At 44.6% G+C, this 12111-nt stretch overlaps 1 protein-coding gene across 6 annotated transcripts in view; it reads right to left on the reverse strand.

Annotated features, from left to right (window-relative positions):
* EIF4E2 (eukaryotic translation initiation factor 4E family member 2) overlaps nt 1–11462 on the reverse strand; it is a 28479-nt gene extending 17017 nt beyond the window's left edge. Inside the window, exons 1-3 of one of the 6 annotated variants that reach the window (XM_008138405.3) lie at nt 11277–11458; nt 5054–5168; nt 3439–3573 (exon numbers count right to left, since the gene is read on the reverse strand). In XM_008138405.3, the coding sequence (XP_008136627.1) occupies nt 3439–3573; nt 5054–5168; nt 11277–11296 (270 nt within the window). In that variant the 5' untranslated portion in view covers nt 11297–11458. Of the gene's footprint in view, nt 1–3438; nt 3574–5053; nt 5169–11276 lie in introns of all 6 variants that reach the window. The other 5 variants (XM_028140555.2, XM_028140556.2, XM_008138404.3 and 2 more) reach the window with 5 other exon arrangements.
* Nucleotides 11463–12111: the final 649 nt, after the last annotated feature.

Consider the following 12111-nt stretch of genomic DNA (forward strand, 5'->3'; position numbering starts at 1 on the left):
TCTTCCCCAGGCTGCTGGCACTGGCTTCCCTCTGGCACCCGGGACCCGGGCTTCCCTCACAGTCCTGGCTTCGTCCGGAAGGATGTCCGTCTAATTAGCAAACTATGCTTTTATTATTATAGATTATTAATTATATTCCCTATGTCGTACTTAACATTGCCATGACTATTTTGTAACTACCAATTAGTACCCCTTAATCCCTTCAACTTTTTTACCCAATCCCCCAACCCCTCACTCCTCTGACAACCTTCAGTCTGTTCTAAGTCCCTCTTCTTACCTAGAACATCTATGTTTCTCCTTGCCCCTCCTTCAAAGTCCTGTTAGAAAAGCTGACACCCTTCTCTAGCAATTGCAGACTTATTTATACTCATCATGCTAGTCCTTCCTGTTCCTCTCAGTGGTGCCTTGCAACATGACTTTCCTACCCCTCTGTCTCACAGAGGACACCTACAAAGTACTGGCCAGCGAAGAGGCACACTTTAGGAGGAAAGAGAAGATGTACAACAGTCTGGAGAGAAACAACTGGTATTGCCAACACACTGCCCAGGAGGCTCTAAACAGACACACAGCAAGACACCAGAATTGTGCAGCTGAAAATGGATACTTAGTACACAGAGATTCAGGTCATATTTCTAGATCTGGTTAGCAACTAAGAAAGAGACCTTACACTATGTACAATGGCTATTCCTTCAGTCCTCTAAGAACAGGAACACAGGCAGTGTCTCATGTTACAAAGAAGTCAGGAATGAGCGCCATTTGTAGGACTTTAATGCAGTCTCTCATCTCAGCAACTGCTATGCTTAACTGTATAAGGGATAGTAAATGGTCAAATGTATACAATGAGCAATAATCTTTTCAAACTGAACACAGTGGGAAGAAATAAAGTACACCAAGTAGAAACTGTGGCTCACTGTAAAATAGGAATTAGAGAGGGACTGTGGGGTAGAAAGGTACACAAATCATCCCCAATTCCTCAGTCAAGCACTGCTTCATTAATGGCTTGGCCTTCTCCAATCTTACAGCCAGACTATACAATTGTACAGTCACAATCTTATATCTAAACCATGAGAAATGAAGTAGACAGCTCAAGAAATATTATTAAACTTTAAAAGACGTTTTTCCTTCTCTTTAGGCAACTTTGGTTTCTGAAACTCTTCATTGAAACAAAAAAAAAAATAAAAGAAGTGTTCAGACTCAGAATATGAGGTGCAGAAAAGACCTCAGAACTACCTTACTCATTTTATAGTTGAGAAAATGGCTTCAGAACTTGCCCCAGCCCACAGAGTCAAGCACCAGATAAATGAGCCTTGCCACCCCCAAGTCCAATGCTCTTCCCATTTTAAAACACTGCCTTCTTAGTCACCCTGATTTCAAGAACTTTTACTAGTTAAATATTAGGATTAAAGACAAATGGAAATACTGCTTTGGATTTAATAAAAGATTTCACAATGTAATTATTTCTCTGTGAGGATTTAATACTGTGAGGCTTTTCTTAATGCTGTGAATTACATGACAGCTGACTTCAAACACTGTCACACATCCAGTGAGTACTGAAGCATGAACCCCCCAGATGATGCTCATGGCCAATTCTATTCAACTTAACATATATGCCAAAAGAGAAAACAAAACCCTCCTTTCACAAGCTGGGTAACTTCACATATGCTTTCTTTAAGAGGGAAAGAAAAGTCCTAGAAATATTCGTAACTACTACAAAATAACTGAACAGAATCCTGAATGAAAACTTAATCCCCAGTTCAGTGTCTTCTCTGATCCTCCAAATGCTCAACCAGATGTTCATAAATAAAGGCTGCTATTTTACCTGTAAAGGTCATTCCTTCCCATATAGCAGGTAATAAAACTTTTGTGATAGATTCAGAAATGTTAGGACTACAGTTAGGACCCCTGAACAACATGGGTTTGTTTGAACTGCCCGGGTCATTTGAAAAAAGTGTAAGTGGACCCTCCTTGTGCTTCCCAATAGCACTTCTGTCTCCCTGTGTTAGAATTCCTAGCTACGTCTCATTTCCCTAATGACAAAGGAATTAATTCATTTTAGAACCCTACTAGTCCCTTGAATTCATTCAACAAACAATTCTCGAACCAAATATGCACCAGTGCACAAGCTATTTTTAATATTTCAAAAAAGCCTAAATTTACCAGTGTTAAGGGAGCATATATCAACTCAATATAGTAATGGGATGACCTGATTACCAGTTATATGTGTAGTATATCTGATCAATAATAAACAGATAAATAAATGTAGCTTGTCTAGCACGATGCAAACATTTAAAAAACTGAAGGCTCATGTCATGCATTCTGATATACTGGAAAGGTGAAAAAATATGGGCTTTGGAATGCGGCTTTTACAGCCTGCCAAACCTGAGTTTCAACACTGGTTCCTCCACTTAGTCAAATAAATTCCAACTGACTTGACTTTAGATCAGATAGTTAACCCAAGTTTCCCTTTTCTCATTTCTAAAATATGGATAACATCACTGACCTCAAAAGGCTATCATAAGGATCAAAGGAAGTTACATAAAGTGGCTGTTACTGTGTCTTTCCTCCTTATTACTTTACTGTAACATTTACTGCCTATTAAAGTTTCATTTTCCAGTATCTGCATTTTAATCAGGGCAGATACCCCAACAATTTCAAGAAAATAACAAACCCGGCATTTGATTATGCCCAGAGATGGAATGTATAGCACATAGGAAGTACATAATCTGTGCTGAACACAAAGCTTCTTAGGGAACACAGACCTAGCTCCCTATGAAGGTGATAAGACAGAGCCTGGGCTCCCTGTTCTGACAATACCCACAAAAACAATTAGAGACTTCCTTTTCATGCTGAAGACAGGAAAAATATGATATTTTATACATAATTACAAACAGATCCAAAATCCTAATGAAAGGTTCTTAAATACAAAGGAAACTTTTGAACTTTATTCTTGACTTAACCATCAAGCTTCAGGAGAATAGATACCATGTACTATAAACTTTTCACCCTGGCTGGCATGGCTCAGTTGGTTGGAGCATTCTCCCATGCACTGAAGGGGCTTGGGTTCGATTCCTGGTCAGGGTGTGTATGGGAGGCAGCCAACTGATGTTTCTCTCCCCCTCTCCCTTCCTCTCTAAAATCAATTTTTAAAAAATTATATCTCCACTCACCCCTGGACACTCTGCACATAGTAAGGACTCACTAAATATCTACTTAAACAAACCTGTATTTTTGTATTGTCCCTTTCTGATCAATTCCACAATTACACACTAATTACCTATGGATATCTAATGAGAAACCTAAGAATGAACAAATCTGACCTCAGGGACTCAGGTCAGCTGACTAAGGAAACCAGAATCCTAGAGGTTACCAGGAGGATAAACAAACATAATGATATAAATACAGGCATGAATTTACTACTGAGGCTCACTAAGTACTCACAGAAGCAAAGGTGCCAATCTGTTTGATATTCTGTTCATAGCTCTGTGAGCTGGTGGGTCGGCCGGGAGTTCTCCTGGAGTACCAGAAAGTGTAGTTGTACTGCAGGGGATGCTCTGCTGGTCCCGGGACAACAGCCTGTACATTAAAGGTGTGTTAGTCCTGGCCATTTATCACATGCTCTGAGACTGAGAAAACATTTTATAGCATCACCCCTTACTACCTCCCCAATTTAAAAAGGATACATGCTCGCCCTAGCTGGTTTGGCTCAGTGGATAGAGTGTCGACCTGGGGACTGAAGGGTCCCAGGTTCAGTTCTACATGCCTAGGTTGCGGGCTTGGTCCCCAGTGGGGGGAGTGCAGGAGGCAGCCGATCGATGATTCTCTCTCATCACTGATGTTTCTATCTCTCTCCCTCTCCACTCCTGTCTGAACTCAATAAAAGTATTTTAAAAAATTAAAAAAATAGATAGATGCTCAATTACCTGCAATGTGCTCACGATTCTGTTTACACAGTAAATTTCTGTAGTAATTAATGGATTCTAAATTCCTGTAACATTTTACCTATGTTCTGATAGCTTTTGTAACTTTTTACTTCATAAGTATTTATGTTTGTATATTATCTGTATCTATTCCCAGGTCCAGCACCGCTTCCTCTATGCCACTATCGCATATTGGCTAGTGACCTAGGACAAGTTGTTTAACCTGTCTGTGCCTCAGCTACTCATTTGAAAAATGGGGTAATCATCATCTCATATGGGTGTTGAGAGGATAAAATAATTTAATAGATGTATAAAGTGCTTAGCACAGTGCTTGATACATAAGAAGTACTCAATAGCCCAGCCAACGTGGCTCAGTGGTTGAGCGTCAACCTATGAACTAAGATCAGGGTTCGAGTCCCAGTCAGGGCACATGCCCGGGTTTCGGGCTTGATCCCCAGTGTGTCAGTTGACTATGGAAACCAGAAACCAGAATCCAGGAGGCAGCTGATCAATGATTCTCTAACTGATGTTTCCATCTCTCTCCCTCCCTTTCCTCTGTCTTAAATCAATAAAAACCTATTTTTTAAAAAAGTACTCAATAAATGTCAGCTACTATTATTACCACCACCATTAAATGTAGGCTCCTTGATCCAGTTTCATTGACCTTTGTGTCCTCTTAGCCCTGAAATGCTTGTATTTGGAAGGTACTAAATATTGCAGAATAAAGCAATTAATGATTGCTTTTCAATAAAGAAGTTGATCCATCTATTTCTATTCTCTAAATTTCCTCTTTTCCAAGTCATTTTAGTTTAGACTATTACTGACTAAAGAGTCTAAAATTTCAAGGGATGTACATGATTTTAAATACTCAGCAGCAGATTATGAAGCAAATAAGGCCTTGTTAACGGCAGGGTTATTCTCCCCTACCTCAGGCTAGCAGAATGCTGGAAAGCAAGGCGGCATCTCAAGGTCCTGTGGTAAGGGAACAGTTCTGAGTCCCAAAATGAACTCCAATGATTCAACAATTTTTTCTTGAGAACAAAATCAGGTATTACAAAATAGTGTGCAATCGTTAACCTGCTATCTTCCAGATAAACAGATTCTATGAGATAACCAAATTTCGAGTCCCAACTCACCTTCCTCTTGCTGCTGCTCTGACTTTTGTCCCGTTCCATTTTTTCCTTCTCACCATCTTTCTGTGTGCTGTTTTCTTCATTCTGATCATGGTCACCACTGTCATCATCTTTCAATCTAAGTAGAAAGGCAAAACAGTGTTATCCCATGACTGAACTGATTCTTGCTTACCTAACAAAGCCACCAGGTCAAATGAACTACCATGGGAAAAGCCCAAAGTCACTCAAAATACCGGCAATGAGATGAGAGAAGGGCAAGGGAATGTAGAAAGTCAATTAGGAAGATTAAACAAAAATGAAATGCCCATTAGCTAATGTGTGAATTCCAGAAAGCATCCTCTTCCAGTTTCAGAACAGGCTACACAAAGAAGCAAGAGGTAAACAGCTTAAGGAACTGTTTTCTTGACCAAAAATAAAGAGTCAATAATCAGAAGAGTTTCTGGATTAAGTAACTGCTTTGGCATTTGGAATGAAGTTTTAAAACTTACCTATCCTAAGCCCATTTTGCTTCGTATTTGGAGCATCGGACCTTGGACTGAAGGGTCAAGGGTTCAATACCTTGGGTTGAAGGCTCGATCCCCGGCCTCCTGGGAGGTGCGTGCAGGAGGCAACCAGTCAATAGGTCTCTCCCCCTCTCTCTTAAAAAAATCAATGGAAAAAATATCCTCAGGTGAGGATTAACAAAACAAAAACAAACAAAAAAAACTTATCTACCTATTCTTCTTGTTCTGACCATCTCTCCTATCCTTCCCAACTGCTACTGCTTTAGTCCAGGCCCTCTTCTTACCATCTCAGTTATTACAATAAATTCCTAAATGGTTTCCCAACACAAATTATATCCTCCCTCTATCCATCCTCCACATAGCCACCAGCATGATCTTTCTAAATGCAAACAGTTCATTTAAGTTCCATGCTTAAAACGCTCAACTGTCCCTTGCCCTTTGCTGTCCACCCTGAAGGATAAAGTACAATTAAATGCAAGATCCTTTAGAATCCAAATCCTGCCTGCTAGCACCGCCCCCAAAGCATCTATATTCCCACATCTGTGCTCTTTGCAAGCACTCCCTCAGCCTAAAGTGCCATTCCTCCCACATCTGTTCCTACTAGATGGAAGGATCCCTTAGAACAGTGTCTTACTAATCTTTGTATATCCAGCACCAAGGGAAGGAAGATGCTGAATAAATGATAAATGGAAAAAAAAAATGACTGAAAGAAGAAATAATGACTTCTTGCCTATAAGTATGATCAAATATACTTTAAGAGCTGCCGTTTTAAGAGCAGCGAAACTACCCTAACGCTTTCAGGTACAGCTCAAGTTCACTGGATTCAGACAAAAAAATAAACAGAAAGTGAGTTCACAAAGATAATTAGAATGCTGTTTAGTCTAGAGCTGGATCTTCTCTGAAATCACCTTTCTGTCCCTAATGACCACCTAGTCCAGTGATGGCGAACCTATGACATGCGTGTCAGCACTGACACACGTAGCCATTTCTGATGACATGCGGCCGCGGCCGCATGCTGAGGATGAAACATTTGCTGCTCCTGAGGATGAAACATTTGCGAAATAATGTTTTTTCCTCAAAGTGACACACTACCCGAGTTATGCTCAGATTTTTGGCAAAGTTTGACACACCAAGCTCAAAAGGTTGCCCATCACTGATCTAGTCAAATGGAATTAGCCAACTCTCAAGAAAGGTACTAGAAATGCTCAAATTATAACTCAGATATTACCCTACACAGACACAAAAACCTTTTGTAAAGCACCCTTTTTTTTTCTGCCCATGAATCTTCACTGCCTAGCACATAAAAAGCATTCAATAAATGTTAGAATTCATGAGCTAGCCATGTGTTGTAGAATATACTCAGGTGGCCATGCACTGTACCATAAATGTCCCCACCCCCATCCTGGACATGACTATGAAGGGCACCTGACAAAAGGGCAGTCTAGCCTGGCCAATAACCTATGCCTCAGGGCCTTGCTCAAAATTATGAGCAGATTCCTTCCTCAGCTTTTCATACAAAAGATGAACGATCACAGAGTCAGAGCTGCGGCAGGCATATAGGTCCCACACAAGAAAAGCCACACACAAATAAAGACAATGAGCAAAGGCAGAGAAAGCCAGTTGGGAAAAGGGAATAGAGCAGAGGAGCAGAGAGAGTAGAGATTGGCTTTGATTGTGATGCTATCATTCCACTGGTTTCGTTTGGCCTCCCTGGACTTCTGGGAAACCATTATCTGTGCTATGATACCCTTCCCCTTATGAAACTTTCCGAAAGGAGCCTGTATAGCACACAAGTCCCACAACATGTACCGAGTACCTATTGCTGGTATCAGACACTAGAGTTTCTGTCCCCAAGGACCTGATTGAGGACACATACTCGGGCCTCAGCATGGTACAAAGGACCCTCCTCTACCTACATGTGCCAATATCATCTCCTGCCTGGTCCCAACAAACTCCCTTCACTGTAGTAGTGATCAACCTATTTGCAATTCCCTGACCTCACCCCTATTATGCTCATTATGTGGTCTCTTCTTGGAGAACCCTCTTCCCCTACCTACACTGTCCCTCAGGACTAAGAGCGAGGACCACTTTCTCTTGGAAATCGTACCTAATCTTTCCCGAGGCGGAGCCTACGTACCCCTCTTCTGGACTTTCCCTAATAAATGTTTGTACTTGTCCCAGCTATGTCATGGCCAGTTTTTTGTCTCCTGATTAAGAACATGGGTTTTTCTATTGCTTAGGCCCAAGACAGTTCCTAACTCTCTTCCTTAGGGCAGACTCCAGGGACTCAAACCATTCCCCTCTTTTCTCAGCTTCCAAACATCCTCGCTATCCTCTGGGTTCCCTACCCTCTGGGTTCCCGTGCCTTAAGTCTTGGTTGAAGAGGGACACAGTTACCCAGCATCTCTCATTTTGCTATTCCAAGCAAAGCATGTAAGTTCCTTTCTTTGTGGAGGTTTTGCTGCTAATCACTACTAGAAAACAGAAAAATAACAACAAAATAATTATGTCAAGAAAAAACAACACTACTGTGATCCCTGAACTATATTTTCTGACTCCCTTCTAAGACAGTCATTGGAAACCCTCCTGGATCTTCATCCTGTGCAGTTATCTCTTGAGGGTGGAGCTAACCTGCACTTAAGGCAAGTTATTTGTATCCTTTCTTCCAGAGTTACTCTTCCTAGTGTGAAGCTAAATTTGAGCCAAAATATAATCCAGACTGAAAAATCAGTGCTCCCTAGACTCAGGTGGGCAATTAGTATCTCTGAAGCTGTCCAGACCGAGTTGCACCTAAATAGCTTACCAAGCTCTTGCTCAGATATGTCCCCATACTTTCTGACTAGACAGATTCCTTGTGGGTAAGGACTTAGTCTAATTCATTTTTATATGTACAGGTCTAATTCATTTTTGTACGTATAGCATCAGAAACATGTTTGGTGAATGGATTTCTAAAATCAAAGCAATACAAGTCAGAATACGACAAATACCAAATAAGTAGTTCAGACAATAGTTAAGAATGGGCTAAAAGCTAACAAAGACTGAGGAACAACATCAAGTTTGGCACCTAGATCTGAAAACCAAGTTACACAGTTGGGACTGCAATACAGTGAAAGCATCTTAGGGTTTTGCATATGAATAGGATCAATGGCAATAGTAGCTAATGACTTGATAGATGTGTGTGTGGGGGGGGGGGGGGGGCAATTATAGTCTTAGATTACATTCCTAGAAATGGAGCTCACACAGTAAAGGAGGCTCCAGTTCTTCATTGATCTGAGCCCACAGATTAGACTACAGTACTTAACTCCAGGCACTGGATTTTTAGGATTCTGGCAAATTGAAACAAGTCCTTAGGAACCATGGTGAAGAGTGCAGAAGCCAAGTATGTAAGGTCTAAAAACTGTAGTTTTTGTAAAAAAAAAACAAAAACAACTAAAGCAAAACTAGGGGTAGGAGTGCTGTTTTCAATCGCTAATTTCAAAGGAAAGAAAGCTTTGGTTTTTTCCTGCGTAGCTAGAAGACAGACGTTAAAATATTCTGGGTCAGTGTAAGGAATAGTTAATAATTAGAACAAATAAAAAATGACCCAGGTTAATTTTTGTCAAGAGGTGCTTGAACCAAGGTTAAAGAAATCTGGGTTTGAATCCCATCATGTGGCCCTTCCTGTTGTTGTGGGCAAGCTACTTAACCTCAAAGCAGCTTATTTTCCTTATCTGTAATAGGAGGTAACAAGATCCCCTTTGCAGGGTTGTTAGGAGTAGAAATAATATATGGAAAGTATCTAGCAAGCTGCCCTGAGAAGCCATTATTGACATTCTTTAATTAACTTACTGCAGACCTTCAACGGGTAGGACCGTGCCAGATGATCCTTAAAGTATCTAAGGATAAACTTTTGATTTGTTCAATTCAGTGGAGGAAGGGGTACAAGACTGGCAGAAAGCTCCACTGAGGCAGGCCTTAGATCTGGCACTAGGGGTGGCAGGGTTTATGATGGAGAAGGGGTTAGTATAGGGATGGACACAGCTAAGCAGTTGGCTGCAGAAGTGCTCTGCCAAAGACTAGTAGAAGAGTCCTCTCCCGCCTGGCCATGGTGGCTCAGTGGTTGGGCATCGACCTATGAACCAGATTCCCAGTCAGGGCATCTGCCCAGGTTGCAGGCTTGATCCCTGATCGTTCAGGAGGCAGTCAATCAGTGATTCTCTCTTGTCAATGCTGTTTCTCTCTCTCTTCCTCTCTGAAATCAATAAAAATCCTATATAATAAAAGGCTAATATGCAAATGGACTGAACGGTGGAACAACTGGTTGCTGTGATGCGCACTGACCACCAGGGGGCAGACGCTCAACACAGGAGCTGCCCCCTGGTGGTCAGTACACTCCAGGGGGAGGGGGGGGGGGTGTTGTCGCAGCTCAGCCAGAAGCCAGCCGCTGGAGTCTTTCCCGCTTTCATGGCATTCAGGCACCACCCCCCCACACCCCACCCCACCCCACCCCACCCCACCCCACCCCACCCCACCCCACCCGGCCCAGTGCACGAATTTCGTGCACGGGGCCTCTAGTATTTTATAAAACGAGTCCTCACCCCACAACCAAGAAATGTTTTTGAGGAGCTGTCTGGAGTGCTGGAATTCATGACCTCTGAATATGCACATCAGCACTCATTGTACTGGGGGGAAAAACAATTCCCCATCAGCAGCAGCAGGTCACAACCTAAACTAATAGTAATTTCACTTTGCATTTATACATCACCATGTAGCAATTTACAAAACACCCTTAAGCAAAGCTGAATCTGATTTGACCCTCCTAACACCCCTGTGCGGCAGCAGGGCACTAAAGTGGCTTAAATAACCATGGCTCAGAGACTGGGAAACTTTTCTGCTGTCAAGGAACTGGTAATTGGTGGGTCTGGGGCTGGAAATCTAGGTCTTCGGAAGAGCAGACAGATTTACTACACTACTTAAAAAGAGAGCTAAGAACATACTCTACCTAAAGGTACAATCGCTGCAGGGAAATACGGAAAATTACTTTGCATTTCCTTTCTGCATCTCCACAGTTTGTTGCTGGAACCAGGAATCCGATAGGGTACAAACAGAAGTCGAGTAGGGGCCAGGACAAATATACCCGCTGGGCAAGAAACTGAGAAGCTCCCGGAGAGTGTGTGGGAAGGGAAAAGGAGGGGGAGGAGAAAGGAAGTAGGAAGGAGTCTCAGGAAGACGACGAGAACTCCGTTTCACTGAGCAGCCACGGTGCCGAGCGCGGCAGCCACGTTACCTCACTGCATCTGCACAACTCTAGGCACGGGCTCTGTTACCGTCCCCACTGTGCAGAGGAGAGAGCTGAGACGCAGAAGGAGAGATCACCTGCCCAGGCCAGAATGAGGAAAGCTGGATTCAGAAATTCAGAAGCGGCCGGCTGAGGGAACACCCCTACCCCTCCACGCCGCTAGCCACCCGCACCCGCCGGGGCGGGGCGTCCGAAAATCTTCTTCCGGGCGGCACAACCACCCGTCTCCCGTCCCCAGCGCCTCGCCCCGGTCCGGACTGTCTTGGGGTCCCCGGAACCCTTGCACCCCGCCTTCCCGCCGGCCGCCTGGGCGGGCTCCAGCCCGCAGTCCGCACCCGGGAGAGAGCCCGGCGCCGTGGAGCTGGCGCCGCCGCCAGGCGCGGCCGGGACGGTGCGGGGAACGGTTGGGGGAAGGGGCCCCGGGAGGCGACCGCACGCCACTCACGCGTCGAACTTGTTGTTCATCCTCTCGCCGTCGCCACTGCCTCACGGAGTGACTTCCGCTCCGCCGGGTCCCTCCGCCTAGGGCCCGGCCACTTCCGGTTGCGCGGGGAGCCGCGGAACGTAGGCTCGCGGGCCCTGTGGGGGGCGGATATCCCGGGACGCCAGCCCAGGGCGGCTGCGCGGACGTGCCCGGGCTCGGGGACAGCACCGGCTGCTGTGGTCTGACGGGTCCCTGGCGGCCGCCCGCCCTGTGGCTCCGAGGAATCTCTCCCCGCCCAAGGCGGGCGCGCAGACCCCTCCCGAGGCCCCGGGAGGGAGATCGCGCCGCAGCGCGAAGGTGCGGGCTCTGCCCTCCGCTGGGCACAGATCCCGACCCCACCCCCAGAGCGGGCTGAAGGATCCTGGACTCAACCTCCCACGGGCAGTTTTTTCCTCTTTGTTACAGGCGATGCTATACTATAGTACCTGCCTCTTCAGGTTGCCGTGTGGATTGAACAAGATAATCAATTCAAGCGCTAGGAGGCAAAGTAACCCTAAATAAGCGGTAGCTGTTGTTAATCATTGCTTACTAGGGCCAGGAGCTACAGAGCTCATCGCCGCCCCTGAAGCTGTCAGTGAAGTGGAGAGTCTGGCAAGGCTTACAGGGACCAGAGCTGGTTCCACCATCATCAGATTGCCTCCTGGATTAAGTCTCTGCTCCAAACACAGCGGGTGCACACACGCACGCACTGGAGTAAAGGAAACGAACCTGCTGGTGATTGAGCCCCAAAGCCAGCAACCCTGTAGTTGGGAGAGGGGGTTATTTCCGGGATCCTCTTCCCTCCCCCAGCAATGTG

Source organism: Eptesicus fuscus, chromosome 11, assembly GCF_027574615.1.
Source record: "Eptesicus fuscus isolate TK198812 chromosome 11, DD_ASM_mEF_20220401, whole genome shotgun sequence".
In the NCBI taxonomy this organism is placed as follows: Eukaryota; Metazoa; Chordata; class Mammalia; order Chiroptera; family Vespertilionidae; genus Eptesicus; species Eptesicus fuscus.